The 19,078-nt window shown below is 38.3% G+C and overlaps 1 protein-coding gene across 5 annotated transcripts in view; it reads right to left on the reverse strand.

The window, feature by feature from the left end:
• epha7 (eph receptor A7) overlaps positions 1-19,078 on the reverse strand; it is a 173,283-nt gene that overhangs the window by 44,210 nt on the left and 109,995 nt on the right. For 2 of the 5 annotated variants that reach the window (XM_016665067.1, XM_016665064.1), the window contains 7 exons: positions 17,041-17,209; positions 9,774-9,918; positions 7,925-7,980; positions 4,530-4,655; positions 3,885-4,070; positions 2,645-2,706; positions 2,221-2,430 (listed from right to left, as the gene is read on the reverse strand). In XM_016665067.1, the coding sequence (XP_016520553.1) occupies positions 2,221-2,430; positions 2,645-2,706; positions 3,885-4,070; positions 4,530-4,655; positions 7,925-7,980; positions 9,774-9,918; positions 17,041-17,209 (954 nt within the window). The remainder of the gene's footprint in view (positions 1-2,220; positions 2,431-2,644; positions 2,707-3,884; positions 4,071-4,529; positions 4,656-7,924; positions 7,981-9,773; positions 9,919-17,040; positions 17,210-19,078) is intronic. The other 3 variants (XM_016665066.1, XM_007540522.2, XM_016665065.1) reach the window with 3 other exon arrangements.

Below are 19,078 nucleotides of genomic sequence, written 5' to 3' on the forward strand. Positions count from 1 at the left end.
CTGAAAGCTTTCAGGTCTCTGGCTGTTGAAATTCATTTTTGTTTGTCAAATAACAAGCACATTAAAGTTTAATCATGGAGTTTTTCATTTTGTTTTCAATGCTAAAATATTGTTAGCAGTCTGGCTGGTTATCTGTCTCACTCAGAAATCTCTTTCCTGCACAATTTGTGGAACAAGCAGCAAATATAATCTGGACCTTTTGGCTTCGGACCCACAGCATCCAGATAGCGCAGCTGCGCCGTAACGTGATGATGCACTGGAACCATTAGGTTGTCCTGCTTCTCTGAATTGGCATTGCTGGAGGATATTTGACAACTATTTTATTTTTTTTAAATGTTCCAAATATTTGACTAGTCGTGATTTTGTCATATCTATGCATCCTCGGCATAATTGTATCGTGCGTATTTAGCTGAGCACAGGGGCGCTCGCAGTTGTACGGCTGTAGGCACGTAAAAAAAGAAAACAATTTTTGGATTACTTTATTATCCAACTCTCTTGACTATTCAATCAATCAATCAATCAATCAATCAATCAATCAAATGTTATTTGTATAGCACATTTCAACAACAAGGCATTTCAAAGTGCTTTACATAATTAAAATAAAAACAGCATGTGAGAAAGAGATTTAAAAAACATAATTAAAACGTAAACAGTGAGAAAGAGAAATAAAAAGCTGTAGAACTTTAGTTGAGACGCCGTCAACTGGGACTCCAACCCTTTGGACTTTGGTCAAACTGCCGTTTGACAAGGACTATTAACTATATTGAGTAGAAAAAAAGATCTTTTGTCAAACATCTTGTAGCGCACCTCTGTGTGAGTTTGTAGGGGTGGACATGCATAAGCCTAAATGTTATCGGTCAATTTACTTTTGTTTATTTGGCAGCTTGACGCTTTTTCTGTAAGCTAATAATGACTGAGCGGAGTTTGATCCTTCCCATAGATCTAAGAGTGGTTGTTTGGATCCCTCCTGAGCTTTTTACCAGACACGGTTCTGGCAGGTCGCCGGTGTATGAGCTTTTCTTTCTTTCTTTCTTTTTTTTTTTTTTTTTTTTTGTGGTTTGGCGAACTGCAGACCTGACGGGTCACCTGCTTGGACAACCGTTTAACTCCCTAATGGTGCGTTCGCATTAAACGCGTTACACGCGTTAAAAAAACGCCTCTGACGCTTCAAGTTCAGCGCGTTGCACTTTTGGTGCGTTCACACCAAACGCACTTTGGCGTCATGCGCGACTGATTTAGAGACGCGCCGCAACTGTAGCAAACTGTACCCATTTGTAGACACAGCACATATTTGGACCAAGCTTCACGCATTGATATTTAACCATTAAGAATATGATGTAATAATGACAAAACCTTCATACAAACATGGTGTTTTAATACAGCAGATCTCTGTATTCAGCTGTTCTTGGGTCGGCACCGGTGGAAACACCGCTATAAACTTCAGATTCTCAAACAACATTCTCAGTGCTGAACATCTCACAGAGCTCTGTTCAATACACCATAAGGAAATAAAACCAAAGAGATAAACATATCAAGACATAGCCAGGTCGTTCCCTTCCCATGCAATTCTGTTCAATTCTCATGTCCCTTTAAAGCGTGATCTGGGATTTCTCCCAGTGAGCTTCATTTGTCCAGTTGAATTTCATCCATTCCAGTTGGTTCCATTTATAGCGAGGCAAGTGGCTGGTGAAATGCTAGCAAACAAGGCAATTTCCAGTAATCTTCATACAGTGGAGGTTGGCCAATACACATATTAAGGTCAAGCATTAGTGATTGGTCAAAATTAAATCCGATCTTCATCCAAACTTCCACAAAGTCCACGCCTCCAGCAAGCAATTGTTTGTAGGAAGCACATTGTAGAACAAGATGTTGGTTTTTACTGAGCAAAACTGCAAATGTACTTTAAATTTAAATAACTTTAATTTTATTTTTGATCACTGTGTTTTAATATTCCATTCATCTAAATATTCACTCTCATTGAATATATGAAAAAACAACATTCTGATTTAACAGTTCCTGACCATACATTATAAGTGAATAAATACACTCCTGATTAACGTCTTTTTGAACAGTTTCTAAAGTGAAGTTGGCTTTACAGAGCCAGAGTCTACCTGGACATGCTCTTCTTACTCTGCTCTATTTTCATGCACCAGCAGCAACTTGATTAGAGAATTCAGACAAGGTGCTTGGTAGGGAGAGCAAGCACTTTAATTGACTCACAGTTGTTGTGTAGACAGCCTCGGGATCGTCCTCTATCACCCTTGACAGGCCAAAGTCTGAGACTTTACATACGAGATTGCTGTTGACGAGGATGTTCCGCGCGGCCAGGTCTCGATGGACATAGCCCATATCAGCCAGATATCTCATTCCCGCTGCTATGCCCCGCAGCATTCCCACCAACTGGATGACTGTGAACTGACCGTCGTGCTTCTGTGACGCATAGAGAAACACAAGCAGGTCAGCCATCTTCACTGACCAGAGGGGAGAATTTAGGTTGCAAGGCTGCAGAAGCTTTAGTACAAGATTTATGATATTTATGCAGAGCCCCGATCCCATAGCAGACTCCCTGCTCTCTGAGACACTTTGGTAAAGTGCAGAAAAAAGTTGGAAAAGATGGTGCGCTGATTTCGGAGGTGATACTCACCCTGAGGAAAGCATCTAATGAGCCATTCTCCATGTACTCGATGATGATCATGACCGGTTTTCCTGAAAAAAAGATGGAAAAAAAAACAAGAAGAGCAGATGATTAATGAATACCTAATTTCTATTTGGCTTTCATAATACTTCACAAAACAATGGCTGAGCCAAAACTGATTCCCAGTTATTTATAGCTGTGTTTCATTTGCTTTTAATTAAAAGTTACCATCTGCTCCCTTTATTAGAGTCTTTAAATGAGAAAATGTTACAGAGGATGTGCAGCTAATTTAGCCAGCTGTTCAAAATCTTAGAGTCAGCAACTTATTGAAAACTGCATCAGACTTTTCATCACATGATCAAAGGACCTAGAGAGCAGAACTACAAGAGTTAAAAAGTAGTGAGTAGGCCCACTGTTCATATTGATCCATTCATAAATATGCAGCTTAATTCTTTAAGATTGATTGTGAGAATTCCCAAGAGGTTCATGGAAGTATTGTTCCATATGATGAAGATGGCTTCATAAAAGAAGTCCAGGTTTTTAAGACTCTCCTGCCAGCCATCCATAAATGTCTTTGGTGTGATTTATGCTACATACCATTTACCTTTGAAGTTTGACGTCACACCTGAGGTAACAGTGGTTCAATTAACATACCTAGACACTGTAATAAAAACCTTTTTTAAACTTTGCTTAAATCACCACTTGTAAGGACGTGTAGGATCACTACCAGTTTGTGCTGTACTGTCAAGTGTGCGGTGGCTGCCCTGATGAAGAAGAAACAGGACTGGACACCCAAATCACTCAAACTAGCTAGTATCCATTTGGATTGAGGAAAACTAAGAAATTTGTCACAATAAATATTAACAGACCTCCCGTTGGGTCTTCAGATAGGTAAATGGCATTCTCAGGGTTCAACCATATTTACATTTTGTCCCAACTCTCCTTGATCCCCTCAAGTTATAAATTAACATTTGCGTGGTCAACCTTAGCAGTGATGTATAAGACTTACTGGTGCATCTCAATAATCATGCCACATTCACAGACAGAAAGTCCTTTCTTCAAATTTTAGTGCTATGATTTTACACTTTTCATCAGCTAATTTTCAACTCAAAATAAACAAAACTGTTTGTGCTATTCCTTAGCTTTGTTTATTTCTTTTTTTTTTTTAATTTAAGCTCGATTTACAACCTGGTGATGATCCAAAAGCACCTAATGTGAATACTTCTCCAAATCAGTGACATATTCCCACCTCTTGTCACCACTCCCTCCAGGTGGACCACATTGGGATGGTCAAACTGCCCCATAATGCTGGCCTCACACAGGAAGTCCCGCCTCTGCTTTTCTGTGTAGCCCACTTTCAGCGTTTTGATGGCGACCGACACGTCCCGCTTTCCAGGCAGCTTCAGTCGACCACTGCACACCTCCCCGAACTCTCCTGCGAGGGTTGAAATCAGTCATGAGTGAAGGGGCCCAGTAGGTAGAAAAAGGAGAGAAAAACCTCACACACTTCACAATGACAAATTTATTAGTGTATTTTGAGATAAAGCAGCTGTGCAGTGCCAGAATACAAATTGCAGTACAACACCTTGTTATACTCAGGGGAGTGTAACCAAGACCTATAATAAGACATGCTAGAGATGCATAGATACTGTCATTGACCGCCTCGGTAAAACCCATGTGGCAGCAATTTCTCACCTGCAGTTATCTTTGCGACTGGCTCTGCCAGATGCAGACCACACATTAATTGCAATGAACTTTTTCCCCTCCTTGCAATTGCTCTATCAATATAAGATGCATGAAGCTGTGTCCCCATTCAAGGTGTAAATATTTGCCTGTCAGCATGATGTATGAGAGCACGTAGGAAGTAAACGGGAAGAGCTGAGGATGAGCTCACCTGCTCCAATAACTCGTTCGATTTTTATGCAGGAGGCATCCAACTCCTTGGCAAACTGATGGACAGCCCTGTTTGGGTCCTCGTAGGTTTCGGGGTCAATGTAGGTTTTGGTGCCTGGAAATTTAACTGTAGAAAGGTAAGAGGATTATTGTTATGATTAAAAATGCACACTGCGCGCCAGCAGGCACTTGAGAGGCAAACGATTACAGAGGCCAGGGATCCAGAGGGAGCAGCTGAACTGTTAGATGCTGGTGTCAAAATGCCTGAGAACCCTGCACAGAGTGGGAAGCTAAGATTTTCGGAACCTGTGCTTGGTGCCTTTTATCAGATTGTTGGCTACCTTTCACCTAAAGCAGCTGAGAGAGCCTCACAGTTTCTAACAGATATGTTGTGAAATATGTTATTATTCAATGAGATGAGTCGGTAAAGAGTTTTAGTTTTTTTTTTTTTTAAATATAACATCAATGCTTTTGAATATTTTAGGACCTCTCAAATTATTTTGCTTTAAAACTGTTCTTATTTTGACTTGTATTGGTTGATTTTCCTTCCTCTAAATGTTTTACAGACCAACTCCTGTATTTTTACTGTTCCCTAAACAGCAGCAACCTTCTGGCTTCAGATCTTCAGGTCGTTTTATGTGAAATTTATAGGCATGTGTATGTAAGTTATGTTTATACCTCTGTCACAACACAGTGTGGTGAAAAGGTATTTGCCCTCCTAAAAATTTCTCCTGTTTTTTGCTTTTTAGTCACATTTAAATATACCAGATCATCAAACCAAATTTAGTAGATAAAGACAACCTGAGTTAATAAAAAAATAAGTTTTGAAGTGATTATTGTAATTCTTAACATAAGAAAAAAACTGCTTGTGAATTCCCAGTAAGCCTTAACTAGTGATGAGTCTTTTACTACTTTTTTTCCTTTTTTTGGAGGGTTTTTCAGCATCTTTAGTGTCATGTCACTTCATCTCTATCTGATCATCATTCCAAACGTTTAATTTTAAGCCACTGAGAGGGAAACGCAAGCTGAGCTTAACATCACAAGCTGATGGCTGAACAATCATTGTTCCATCAATTGTGACAAGTCATCCAGGATTAGGCAACAGGAAACAGGGACAACTGATAGATGGTGAAAAGCTAGTTGCGCTAACCCCAAAGCACTAATCAAAAACGTTGCGTTAGTTCCACCAACAAGATAGCAGATGCTAATAAGGCACAAACTTCAATCCAAATTATACCTGGATTATGGATTCCAAATTATATCTTGAAAAAGTACAACCATCGAACACCAATTTCATTCATATAATTTACATGTTCTATGATGGCTCAACATACTGTATTTATGTTTCTACCTTGTTCTCTACAGCCTCTTATTGTTCTCCTGTATGTTTCTTGTTTGAAATAAAGTTTTTATATTGCATAGTATATTGCAATATAAATATACTATGCCAATATTAATATCAGTCTCGTGACATTAATATTGCAGTCTTGATCCCTTTTAGTTTGAATGATTTGGGAAAAATTACTATGGGTCCATCTTTCTGTACTGTACTTTCTGTACTGTACCGTTTTGACTTACAGATGACATAAACAATTACACACTGAAAAAAAACTCAAAATGATGAGTGATATTTTAAATGTGAGTAAAGCTAGAAGAGGCCACATTGTTTTATTTTATTTGAATGATTTCTAAGGCAGGAGATTTATGATTTTCCAAGACGATAAGAAAGGAGAAAACCCCCCATAGGAAAAAGTCATGAATATCCAAGGAAGTGTGTGTTGTGATCCGTAGTTTTCTGTTTATTTTGGGTTTTTTTCTGTGTTTATTTTGGGTTTTTTTCTGTGTTTATTGTGATCCTGTGAGTCTCTGTGATGTCCTGTCCTCCCTGTCTTGATAGATCCCAGCTGTGTCTCGTTCCTGTGATTACCCTCCCTGTGTATTTAGTCCCACCTGTTGTCTGTGTTTCTTGTCAGATCCTCGTCTAACGTCTAAAGTCAGTTCTGTCGTACGTCTTACGTTCTCTGCTCTCCAGTGGTACTGTATAGTCCTGGTTAGCGTTTAGCTCTCGTTTTCAGTCCTCATTGTATCAGTTGCTACAGGTAATTAGCTGTATGCTAAACTCTCTGCCGTGCTGCTTGATCTGGACCGTTTTGAGCCACATTTACCATCATCATCATCTTCATCACAACCTGGGTCTCTGCGTTCACCCTCACCATGTCTCAATCACCACATCATGACAGTGTGTTGGACAATGAGGGAAAGGTCATACCACCAATGGGGTTATTATCTTACTTAGTGGTGCAATTAAAATTAAATTGCCTTTTAATGGATTAAAAAATCTCATTAGAGCTTATGTACTTTAAAATTTGCACGTAAACTGAAAGCCAATAAATACAATATAAAAGCTTTACTATAAAAAACAGAACTGAGCAGAAAAAAAGAACGCAGCAGAACTCAACAGAACAGCTGGAGAGACAGAGTGGATGGTGGTAAGATATCTTGGTCAATTCACTCATGTAAACACAACAAATCCATTGTACTCTGGGGAGAGGATGCTGTGGTAGCTGAGATTTCCCTCCACTTGCTCCCATAATTGCTTCGTCCATCCAAGATGTCAGTGGATCTGATAGCACATGTCTTATCACAAGTTCCTCACTTGTACATGGCAGACAAATTGGGTCTTCGTGTTGGATCTGGCTTCTGTCACCCTGACAGCCTCTCATCATTCAGCACTGCACGACAGATGCTTCCATTAAACTCTATCCACTCCAACTTTGTGTTTTCTCACAGGTTTTTTTTTTGTTTGTTTTTTTGTAGCAGGTGGGACTTTGCAGATACTGAGCTGCATTTGTCAGATACTTAACAGCGGCTAGCCTGGGCTCAGCAGCATGGGCTTTACACTTTGTGACACTCCTGACCCTCTGTTTCTAAATCAGCAACTAGCCAACAGCGCGGATCATTATGGCTCCACTCGGAGAAGCTGTCTGCAACTGCATCTCTGGGGGCATCATTAGGGGTGGTGCATCAGTTAAAAACCTACCACAGCAAAGTATGCGCAGATGAGAAACTCTGTCACCCATAAAACCACCAGACACATCTTGAAGAACTTCCCGTTACATCCTGGTCCACCTTTTCCTCCCTCACCGGCAGCTGTCACAGTCTTGCGTCTGTGGTGTTCTGACTTCTTCATCTCCAGCATGGATTTAAGCCAATCAGTAGCAGAGGCTGGCTTGATAGATCCCAGCAGTGCCTCAAATCAAATGAGCTGGGATAATGTTCATGATGGGGGGTGCTAATGAGTTTTAATGCGTTCTTCCTGCTTAGTCTTGAGCAGCGTGTATCTGTACAAACTAAACATACATTGTGTATTTTGGGCAGATGAAAATAAGCACTTACACTGAAAGTAGAGCTCCTCATCTCCCTCCTGATCGGCTTTGCTGTACCCACAGTGCCTGTGGGAGGGAGGGGTGGAGAAAAAGAGAATGGTGGAATCAACGGGGAGAAATTAATATCCGAAATTGCAAAAATTTTAATGTGTCAACTAATGCTTTGTAAGACAAATCTGTGAAGATACCAAGTTGAGCAGTAGGAACTGCAAACCCAACAGCATGGATTAGGGAAAGTAGCTCAGCTACATAATAATCACACTGGACATGCAGTGTAAAACCAGTTTAACATGTAGTGTGTTGTTCTATAATCTGAAAGAACTGAAAGTCCCCCCAGCATGTGACGTACAAATTTAAGAAAGCACAGTCAAACAAACCATGAGCAATAAACTTTCTCCAAATGAACAGCTTTACCCACATGTGTGCAGGGTGACATTACTGCCTCCATGTAATGATAACATACAGGAAACCAGGGCTGAGTTCATTAAATCATTTTCGGATGAATAAAAACAAAATACAAAATAATGCAAACTAATATCGTCACGTCATCGCTGTAGATCGATAGCTTATGCTAAAGTTGTTTCACCATAATAGGACCTGCTGTGAATGCTAATGTTAGTTAGCAAGGCCACCAATAGATGGTAGATTTTCCTGGAACGGTAAGTTTTTTTTTGCCATTAGCCCATTTAGCAGCATTAGCATCTTGCTACATGAGGTTGACTGACACTGCAAAGAAGATCCTCCTCCTGCCTCTGATTGGTTGTTTTTGACAAGGAGTGGTGCATTTCTTCAGACAACAATAGAAGCTCAGGGTGGAGGTGAAGAGCTCAAATCTGTCTCATACTATACTGTCACGACATGGTGAAAGTTTCACTAAATATGTAAAAAAACATCTTTTTTAGACATCTTTTGTACGTACTGCAGCTTTAATGCATAGTGAAAATTTTAGTTATTATGAACAAATATAATATTATATTATTCTATAATCTGAAAGAACTGAAAGTCCCCCCAGCATGTGACGTCTGTCACACACACAGACAGAATTCTGTGTGACAGAATATGGGTATGCATTTTTTTTCAGACTAAATTACTAACAGGTCAGTTTTTCAGTTTCTGTTCATCTCAGGATGTACTGTACCATCTGGAGAATTTGCTGCAATATTTTTGGAGTCTGCACTTCACAAAAAGTGAAATGCAGACTCCATTCACACAGCAACTTTGGTAGGTTCTTTTGATCTACCAAAGTTGATCAAAAGAACTTTGATCAACTTTGTACATGGCAGACAAATTGGGTCTGCCATGTACAGACCCAATTTGCCATGTACAAAATGGGTCTGTACATGGCAGTACAGACCCATGTTTGTATCACTCTTCAAAAATGAAGAGTGATGCATTTTTGTTTTTCTTTACTCAGAATCATTTATTGTACTTCATCTGAAGGTTTAGATCCAAATAGAGTCAAGAATTGCTAAAATACATCAAGGAGGAAATTCAGATGACTTCATCATGACAAGCAAGTTTGGCTGGCATTCTGTTCATGCAAGGGGGATAATGACAGTGGGTGAGTGGTTTGTGATGATGGAAAAAAATCAGCACCGTACTTCATCATGACCTCTCCATGTCACACACTCTCACACAGGAATGCAGGGCCAAAGCTCTCTCTGTGGAGTGCTTGTCTTATAATGGCTCCACAAAAACAGCTTAAAAATTTGGTTGGTGGATGGGGAGGGGAAAATGATGCATCGCAAGCCATTAGCGCAGCATGCCACAAGATGAGTGCACATGTGTGCATGTGTGAAGACTCCACGTGGTGGAGGCCTGTGAGTGACTGAAAGGCTAATTGACAAGCGCAGACTCACAGGAGCGGAGAGTCAATGGGGCCCGCGAGAGCGTACCTTCTCCCGATGATGAAGCCGAACACCATGAACACCAGGATGATGGTCCCCGCCACGGCCACCACTGCTATGATGATGACGGGGTTCTGCTCACTGGAGACAATCGCAGCTGATGAGAGGCATACACAAACAGACAGACAGAGATGCTCAGTATGAATTTCACAATACTGAAAACTGCAATCTGCACAACAGACAGTAATTAAGTCCCAGTGAACAGCATGGCGATTGATAACCATCCCATCCCCCACTCCAACTTTCTCCCCCCTGAGACAGAACTGGAATAAGGGCTTTTCTATTTCAGTCATCCTCATACACACGGCTCTACTGTTTCAGAAAGTGGGCTTAATAGTCCCAGGCGGCGATGGCAGTGTCCTTCATCTCAAACAAAGGCACATTCAGGTTGAATTGTTTCCTATTCAGAGCTCTCATAGGTCTCTGACTGTTTGCACTGACAAACTGCTGATAACTCCAAAAAACAGCTTGAAGCAGCTTCATATATAGTCCACGCAACTTGTGTATGAGGGGAAGCTCATGCATTTTAAATCAAGTGTATCTGAAGGAAAAATAGTGATGGAAAAGATGGAGAATCATGCCAGTATTTCATCAGCTGTTATATTTGGGACGGGAAGGGGGGGGGGGGGGGGCTCTACTGTTGAATTACACACCTGAGGGTTTCCATCTTCAGACTGTCACACGGAAGTCTTTAGAGGCTTTGTGAGTTGGTCGCTTTCACTGGACTCCAAGTTACTATGTTATCGGTGCTTCTGTTATATAGTGAACATTGATTTTTTTTTAAATCTGCACAGTCAGCATAAATGAAATGAAATATCTTAATTATGAAGTGATTATGTTTTACTCAACCAGCAGCTGGCATAAAAGCACAGCTATTGCAAACACAAAGTGCCGGAATGAACTGAAATGTTTTTCAACTATATTCAACCCAAAACGCATCAAAAAATGTTATTTCTGGAAAGAATTACACAAAGATGCCTGACTTAAATATGCACAATCAATCAATCAATCAATCAATCAAGTTAATTTGCATAGTACATTTCAGCAACAAGACAGTTCAGAGTGCTTTCCATCACAAAAATATAAAAATACAAAGTCATAGAACACACAGTCAACAATTGAAACATTAAATTTTGGCCAAGCCGTCATTATACATCAAAATATTGGTTAGTGTTTCATTTATTATGGTTCCAAATCAACTCTAAATCATTCCTAGTTTCCTTAATTTTGGAGATCGGTGGTTCTTCTTAAGCTGCTGCCCCGTGACCTGACCCCGGATGAAGCGGAAGAAAATGGATGGATGATGATCAGCTGGTACTTGCATGAGAAACTGATCTTATCTACTTCTGCAAAGAGCTGAAAATCAGCAACTGTCCCCCTTTTGTTCTGTAGTGAAACAGCAAACTGACAGACCCATCCACCAGATCACGTTTGCAAGTGTGTAGTTACTAATAGTCATCGTACTTTTGCCAACTTAGTGACTTTGTCGGTATATTTGGTGACTTTTCAGATAAAAAAAACGTTGTATTGCCTAAAATCAAAATTGACAAGTCAGACTTTTAAAAGATCATTTATCATCCAGAAAACTGAAATCGGTGCACCCCTGCATTCAAGTCACCATTATATTACATAGAATTTTTTTTTTTTTTGTTGCTTGAAGTATAGTATTCTCTAGCTTCAGTTTTTAGATATGTTGAAAAGTTTGCTTTGATTCAATTAGAAAGTTTTCACTAAGTTTTCTGGCATTTTGTACATGGAAATTATTTTTTATAATTCTTACTTACGTAAAACTAGTTAAGTTAAGGCAGTTATATGTGTATTTATTCTGTGTATGTCAACATCTTGTTTCATCTGTATTACCAGATGTCAATGCATTGTTACTGAGAGAAAATAAATCACCTGGTGCCAAAGCAGTATGATAATTCAGTAACACTTTATTTGTGGGGGTGTGAATAAGACTGACATGACACTGTCATAAACATGACATAACACCTATCATGAACATGAATATGTCTGAATATTTGACTGTTGTCATAAAGTGTCACTTGGTAAATAATGACACTTTTAATGCAAAGTTGACATTATTCAGCACAAGGCTTCACGGAGGTATAACCTGAGGAGAGGCAACACAGAGAGAATTACGCAAGGATCAGGTCGATCGGAGGTGAGCACACTAATGATAACTACCATTACTGGCTAAAACTCTGGCACTGGGGTGGCTGCTACTCCCTCCAGATTAACTCCTCCAAACGAAGGTAAGTGGTGGCAGGTGTGCAGGTAGGGAGCCGCAGGTCACGCCCTCCAGGAACAGCCCCAGGATGCCCTCTGGTGGAGAAACAACACCAACCAGCCTTCCCCAGATCCCAACAGGTTGAAGACAACTTTGAATGCTCATTAAAATACACTCATGTGCCTAAAAATATACATTAAATGATGCATTCTGAATAACAACAGTGGCAGCCTGTATGAACTTCTGCCAAAATAAATATTTGATCAGGATAATTTTGTTCAGCTCTAGTCATTATGCTACTTGTATTAAGAAATACAATTTTAGTTTTTCAATCAGTATTTCAGAGTAACAACATACTGACCAGAAGTTAAACCCTCTGTTTGAAGAACAAGTTACCTTTTGTTTTATGGACAACCACCCAGGGTGACATATTATGGGGGCCATTATCTCCCCACGACCTCAGTTGTAAAATCCCCTCCATCCCCCGCTCTTACAACTAGATTATCTGACTGTTAACAGTAACAAATTGTAGTACACCCAAAATAATTGTGTGACCACTTTTTTTTGTGTAGCAAAATTGTGGTAAATTTCTTTCATTTCTAATAGACTTAAATGCTTGGAGGAAAGAACTGATAAAGACTCCACTCACATCAGATGCAAACTGGATGACAAACAACACATTGTGTTCATTGCCGCTGCATTTTCCTCTATTTCTACAGACTTATCATTTTGTAACTGCGGTACCAATCCTGGAAGCCATAACATAAAACATTATCACACCAAAACCCACAACCATGAAGGACCTCCCCATCCCATCTCAAAAACTTCACGACAGTAGCTGGGTCCTAACTAGGACCGCCTCTGTTTATATAGAAGAGTCATGGTAACAGCTGTGAAGCAGCTGACTGCAGATAGCCTACACTCTTAGAAATGACTGTACATTTACAGCAGAATTCCAGCAGTAACATACTGTTATTCCAAAATACGGTAGGATATTGTCAATTTGATATCTTCTTCTGTTGTCACAATAAAGGCTGACGACTGGCAGTAAACTACCGCAAAATAATTGTACAATACAGTTTTTTTTTCCTAGGCAGTATGGCATCTTCTCTGGAGCTTATCATAACAAGGTAAGTTACCCAAAGCTAATAAAACATGCCCTCTACTTCTGTCTTTAATGTATTATATAATCTTATGGTGATGTATTGTCTCAATGTTTGTAACCCCCTGACGGACATTATACCACAATGTATGCTGTGTTTATACTGTTATGTATTCTGTATCTCAATTAAGATCTATTTAAAAAAACAAACAAACAAAAAAACAAGGTAAGTTCCATGTTAAGATCATCATGTTTGATTAATTTTTATGAATGCATTAACTTTCTGTTTGCGCAAGAGTAGGTGCGTGCGATCCGCGCTGCGGTAAAGCAGCGGCAGCACGCGAGGCAAAGCGCAGAGGCAAAGCGCAGAGGCGCCAGCTGTGTGATTGGTCCGCGCTGTCGGCTTTAAATGTATAAACTATAAACCTATCTATTATAAACCTATCCTTTAGGAATAAATCTGCTGTGCTAGTGAAATGCTAAGAGCAAAAGTGACGCTTGCAGCCCGGCTTTAGAAAAAATAATAAAAAAAAAAACAACTATTTTTTTCCCCCTAGAAACGTAAACAAGCAACGCTTAGCCTGGCGGCGGGGCTAGTAAAGCATGGCGGGCCACCAGGCTTATAATACACTGGGGGAAACCCTGCAGGACCGATGCTGATCTGACAGAACACTGGATGAGGGGAGAGTTCAGTGTGTGTTAGCAGTGAAGCTAATCAGTTGAGTGTAACGGTTTGTTAGAGGTGCGAGCTGCAGCCTCAGGAATAGCAGCTCGCTCTTATTTCTAATAAACCCTGTTGGCGTTGTTACTGTATTTACTTACAGTAAACCACTTTAAAAGGTAATTACAGTATTGAAAAGGGAAATTTCGAGTAAAATACTGGTAGCTTTTTTTTTTTTTTAACCGTTCTTTTTGAAAGAACGGTAAAGAAAACAAAACAAACAAAAAAAAACTGGCGTCTAGCTACCAGTATTTTTTTTTATCGTTCTTTCAGAAAAACGGTAGATTACAGTTCTTTCAAAAAACGGTACACTACTGGCAGCTACAGCTGCCCGAAGTTTACAATGCAAGTACGGTTTCTAAACCGTACTTGCATTGACGGTAATCTACTGTCAGGATTAGTTACAGTACAGCTACTGTGCATTTACAGTAAACTTCTGGCGTCTATAGCTGCCAGTATTTGACTGAAAATTTACAGAATTATTTCTTAGAGTGTAGCTAATTAGCCAGCTAACATCAGCTGTATTATTATTTGACATTAGGATGTCAAAAAGGGACGATGTTCTTATAAAGCATTTGAAAACTATTTATTTATTATATGTTTATTCTCCATTTCAGCTGAACTTTATTTCAAAATTAAAAATAAGTAAATGGAGGATTGCTATGACATTATAACAATCAATATGGGATGTTATTTGAATATTATTTCTGAGGTAACTGAAATAATATTGTTTTAAATAAAAGCAATAAGATCATCAAGTTGTAAAAGAAACAACACAGTTTGTAGAGATAAACGTTCAGAAACTGTGGATTACTCCAGAGTTCAGTTATTGAACCAATTTTTTAAAATTATTTTATATATCAGTGATCTAGTTAAAGTACTTCAAAGTATTCTCTTTGCAGATGACTCTACTTTTTTTAATCTGGTAAAAATTTGACAAATGTGTTGGATGTGATTAAAAATAATTTGAGCAATATTAAAACATGATAGAATGTAAATAAACTATCAATGAATGTTGAAAAACCTAATTAAGTCATATATTTTGGAATAAAGAGGTTCCTACAGAAGTACTGATTGATGCTGATGGAGTTATGATTAAGCATGTGAGAGAGGTCAAATTCCTGGGTGTTACTCTTGATCATAATATAAACTGGAAACCACACATCAACAATTTCACTGAATGATGCATTGTTGATATTTTTTTCTTCAAACTACTCCATTGAATTCAAATATTTTGTTTATGTTAACATAAGGTATTTTAAATAGTAAATAAATGAAATAAAAAAATACATTAATTCATGTTTTTTGTTTGTTTTAAATGATGTTGTGAAATAAATGTTATATCATGAGAATCCCAAAGTTTAACAACAATACAAAAGAGTCGATTGAGGCGCAGTTCATCTCAGATGAAAACCTTCTGTTTATTGAAGTAGAAAAGCTGGTGGAAGATTTCAAAGAACCAACCTCATTTGTATTTTTTTTTATTAAAGATCTCATAATATGAGACATTTTGATCCTCAACATAAAAACCGCTGACGATCTCCCAAAACACGAAGGGCACAGCTAATGTAACTGATTAGATTTAAATGGCTGTATCCTCCTGACACTACAGGAGCCTGTCCTTGCGCTTAGTGATTTTCCTGCAACTTGTTGTCAGCATAAAGTCAAAGCAATTTGTGTTTGCTTGGCTTCAAAGTAAATTATTTTCCTAGGCTATTACTGCCAAAGCTGGAAACACACAAGTTGTGTGCATAGTTGAGACAGAAAGACTACACTCCAGAGTGATTTGCTAATATAATGTTCACATGCAGAACCAACCCTTCATCAGCTTTCAAAGAAAATAAGTTCATTAGATGTTTCCAGCAGGAAATTGGTGACACATAATTAAAACAAACAAATCTTTTGTGTGTAATAATGATAGAAAATAATTTGGAGTGGGACTTTAATTAATTTTGATTAAATAATTACATACACTTTAACATGTTAAGAGTTTTAACACAGTAAAATGCTTTTCTTTTACATACAAAAGTCCGGAGCTGGAACTTTTGTTGCAAGTAGGGATGGAAATTGATAAGAATTTATTGATACCGATTCCATTATTAATCTCGCGTATTGATTTAATTCCTTATTGATTCCCTTATCAATTCGCATTGATAAACTCTTTTATTCAAAATATGCACTATGATGTATTTGATTTAAAACAAAATAAAGCTGACTTAAAAAATAAGAATCTCTGTTTCAAATGAGCATTTTAAACACATTACACAGGCAGTCTGTGTAATGTGTTTAAAATGCTCATAACCTAAATTTAACAGCTTTTATTTATTTTAATGATGATGACTTCTTGATTAAAGCTAATGAAAACATTATATTTAAGATTAGAATATTATATCAGACCAACAAAAATATTCTTAATGCAAAAATGTGGCTCTAATGAAAAATGTGCTCTTAGTCTAACAAACAAGCCTTATCTGAAACTATATTTAAATTTATTGAATGTGATTGTAAATGTTAATATTAGATGAAAATTATTCATACAATATGACGCTAAGATTAATACAATAACAAGGACGCGTAGGAGATGCTGTGCTGGAAGATCTCTCCCCTGGAGAGTCACCGCCATTGCTAAGCAACGTATGAAATACTTTACATCTGTTCAAATCAGCTCCATGCTGTGTGGTCAACTGTTTGAGAATGTTGGAGGTATTTACTCCTTTTATTGTTTATTGTTCCAAACATGTTGCAACTGGCCCTAGAATCGTCCTTTTTGTGATATATGGGGATATTTTGGAGCGTTTCTGCCGTGACGCCATCTTGGATATTTTCTAAATGTAGAATACAATCACTCAAATACGCCACACATTACAGGAACCGACAAGTGGAATTGTTAAGCAGGGGGCTTAACGATTTCAAGGAATTGACCTACTGAGAACCAGTTCTCCGTCCCCATGCTGATGGTTGAATGACCTAAATAACAGATTAAAAACAATTTAGCAGTAAAAAGGATTTTTGAATTATGCATGTTTATTTTGTTTCTATGTAGTTTTGGAATAAAATGCAATTAATTTCGATTAAGTAATGACTGACCGGGCAATTAATTTGATGAAAAATTTTAATTGAGTCCCACCACTAAAAATAACACATAAAACATACTAATAGACCATACCACTGGCTTCTTCTTTGGTTGTTATCTCCAATCTGGGTCCAAAGGTTCCATATCCTGCCTCTGTGAAAGCCCTGATCTGGAACACATAAGCTGTGCTCGGCTTCAGGTTGTTCACCTTAGCAGAGGTGGATCTAGATCTCACTGTGGAGTAGATCCGGTCCTTCTGGTCCTGCACAAGATAAATATGGATATGTTAGCAGTTACTGTTCTCAATGTATGCCTAGGTTTTTGAAAAGTTAGTTAGAGATCTTTGCTTTGAACGAGCACAGATAAATGGAGGTGATAAATGTAATTATCTGTTCTTGGTAAATATTTGAGATGACAACATTCTGAATTCTCAGATTAACATTCAAATGAGGCTTTCTGTTAGGACAGACAATTATATTGGAAGATTTAGTGTAATGCATATTTCCACAGCATTAATTCCATCAGAGACGCACCATTTTCTCTGCTTGACTACTCATTCTTTTTTTTAAAGCAATTAAAACTTTTTGTTTTTCCATTGCAGTTCCTTTGACTTTTCATGTAGGTTCATTCCTTTTCTCCTCCTGCTTAGAAATAGCTCATTAGTTTTGTTGCAGTTACCAAAACCTTAATGCTTTCACAGTCCACTTTCACAGAAGCTCACAGGATTTAAGTTCTACTATAAAAATGATCAACATAATGAAACAACATACACTGTGGCATGTTTTACAAAAGGTGAAAAATACAGCTGAGTTAGAGTGAATGGAGTGATTCAGCACATGCTCAGTATCACTCTTTTTGCTTACTGCAGAACCAGAAAGAATGTTACTTTACTTTACTATTATTATTTCATAATTAAATAAGGATTTTTAGGTACATAAACTAAGCTAGGCCCTAAAGGACGCTCCCCGTTGAAGTCAGTTCCATAGCGTATGTGTTCAGTGCTGGGCATCAGCTATTGATTTTTCTTCTTGTGGAAAGTAGTGTGTGCATGTGAGTGCGTAAATAAAAACAACAACTTTCAGATAAAAACAGGAACCTTCTGTTACAATGCCGGACGTAGACAACTTCTGGTCTAATCAACACATTTTAACACATTGTATCAGTAAAAAGCAGTCCAATTAAAATAATAAAGATATTAGAAAGTAAAAAGCTTAAACATATAAACACAAACCTGTAACAGCATTAATGAACTTTCAATGTGTGAGCACATCCACCCAGGCTGATAAACCGATGGGACAGTAAGGCAGTATAAAAATATACAGTGTTAAAAAACTCTTTGTTGCAAAACAAATATCATTTTGCAACAAAAAGGTTTTGGGTCTGCAAGCTCAGAACATTTTGTTTTGTATAAAATCTCCCTGATCCTTCCATAAAAATACAAATTTAAATATTTTCATGCAACCAATTCTATTCAACTATTATTGTGGTTCATAAGTCTATGAAATAGTGTTTGTACGAACTGACATTTTCCAGATTTACCTTGCTAAAAGTTTAATTTGTTTTTGGCTGTATTTTAACAATCATTAATTTCAGTCTTTTGTATTTGTATTTTATAAAAGTAGAGGCGAACAATAAATTGAATCACAGTTGATACTGACATGTTCATTTATGCAATAACTAGGCCTGTCACCATAAACGATAAATCAATTAATCGCACGATAAATTAAACCTATCGACCTCATTTTAATTATTGTCTTTGTCGTCTCTTTCTGCATTTTTTCTTTCTCTTGATGACACTGAATGAAAAAAGGCTCAGCTCCGGTGCTCTCCACTGACCCTCCCTTCTTCATTTCCTTAGTGTAATGTTCAACTCACACTACACGAGTTGTCGGCCCATTTTCAAAACCTGAGAGACACATTAGTCGACAGAAATCCTAGGTATAACGGTTCAATCGGGTTCGTCGTGCCGTGTGGTGTCCAGCCACATGGGCACAAAACAGAGGCGCAAAAAGTGGGTATGCAACGTATAGGGGCGCAGCACCAGAGGGGGCGCCAAAACCCCGTCTGGAGGGGGCGACGCGCCGATTATGTTTTCCCATACAGTTCAGCGCGCCTCACGCTCCTTCACCTC

This window comes from Poecilia formosa, unplaced genomic scaffold, assembly GCF_000485575.1.
Source record: "Poecilia formosa unplaced genomic scaffold, Poecilia_formosa-5.1.2 Scaffold546, whole genome shotgun sequence".
NCBI classification, from domain to species: Eukaryota; Metazoa; Chordata; class Actinopteri; order Cyprinodontiformes; family Poeciliidae; genus Poecilia; species Poecilia formosa.